Here is a 1,137-nt window from a genome sequence, read left to right on the forward strand (position 1 = left end):
GTCTTAGGGCCTCAAACTGCTGGGCCCTCTGGAATCTCATAGTGCTAGAGACATATTTTGCCAAAAATAGTCTCTTGAACTCAGCCCATCCTAACGGGGCATCACCCTGCCGTCTCCTCAATACATCATACCACACGCTCGCCTCACCATGAAGACAAAAAGAGGTGAGCTCCACCATTCGGTAGCCATGTATGCGAGAACCTCTCTTCAGTTTGTCCAACTAATCCAAAAACTCTTCAGCCTTATCTCTCGCACCTCTAAACTGGGGCAGCTTTAGACCCATAAACCGCTCAAACTCATAATCTATCCCAACGGCCTCGGGGTCCACTGGAAGGTCCACTGGAGGCTATCCCCTAGTCTCGCCCGCATCGCCAGTGCCGACGGCAACACCTGCAGCGCCACCAGCCACAGCACCGTCGCTAGTGCCACCTCTAGTGCCATCCTCGGTGCCATCTCTAGTGCCGCCACCAACCCTGGTATCAGGGCTCACACCCCCTGGCGCCTCTGGCTGTCTCTGAGAATTAACTATATTTGTCAACAGCACTGTGATGTTTGCCAAGGAGTCAATAATCAGCTGGTCCCTATCTCTCGCCGGAGTACTACCATGAAAGTCAACTCCACTGCGACCCGAACCACGGCCCCGGCCTCTACCTCGGCCACGTCGTTCCCCACGACCTCGTCCACGGCCTCTGATCGTGTTACCGCTGGTAGGTGAGGGCTGAGGAGCCTGGTCACCCCCTAAAGAATCTGTCTGCCTGGATGCTGTCCGAGAACGAGGAGGCATCGTCCCTATCATCATACTGATAGGTCAATAAGAGTAGCAATAGGATCTAAAAGCAAAAGATCAAATGATACTAGACTCTAACACCCTTAGCAAAAGCTAGACCAATAATGTGCCATGGCTCACACCACGATCTAAAACCCAGCTAAGAATGGCTCTGTGGGACTCAAGGAGATAAGACCTTAGACAAGGCTAGCGAATCGAATAGAATCAAAAGACACAAGCCTAACTCAAGAGTAACCTAGGCTCTGATACCAATCTGTCACGACCCGAAAACTAATATGTCATGACCGACACTAATCCCTAGGCCCAGCGGCCCCAAAATGGACTAGTAAGCCTCTTCTCTAGCTCGATTT

General features: G+C 51.7%; 1 protein-coding gene across 1 annotated transcript; it reads right to left on the minus strand.

The window, feature by feature from the left end:
• Positions 1-346: 346 nt before the first annotated feature.
• LOC127812710 (uncharacterized) lies at positions 347-784 on the minus strand. Its single transcript, XM_052353232.1, has one exon. The coding sequence runs from the start codon at positions 782-784 to the stop codon at positions 347-349; it is 438 nt and encodes a 145-aa protein (XP_052209192.1).
• Between the last annotated feature and the right edge of the window lie 353 nt (positions 785-1,137).

The sequence above is a fragment of the Diospyros lotus genome, chromosome 11 (assembly GCF_014633365.1).
Source record: "Diospyros lotus cultivar Yz01 chromosome 11, ASM1463336v1, whole genome shotgun sequence".
Classification (NCBI taxonomy): Eukaryota; Viridiplantae; Streptophyta; class Magnoliopsida; order Ericales; family Ebenaceae; genus Diospyros; species Diospyros lotus.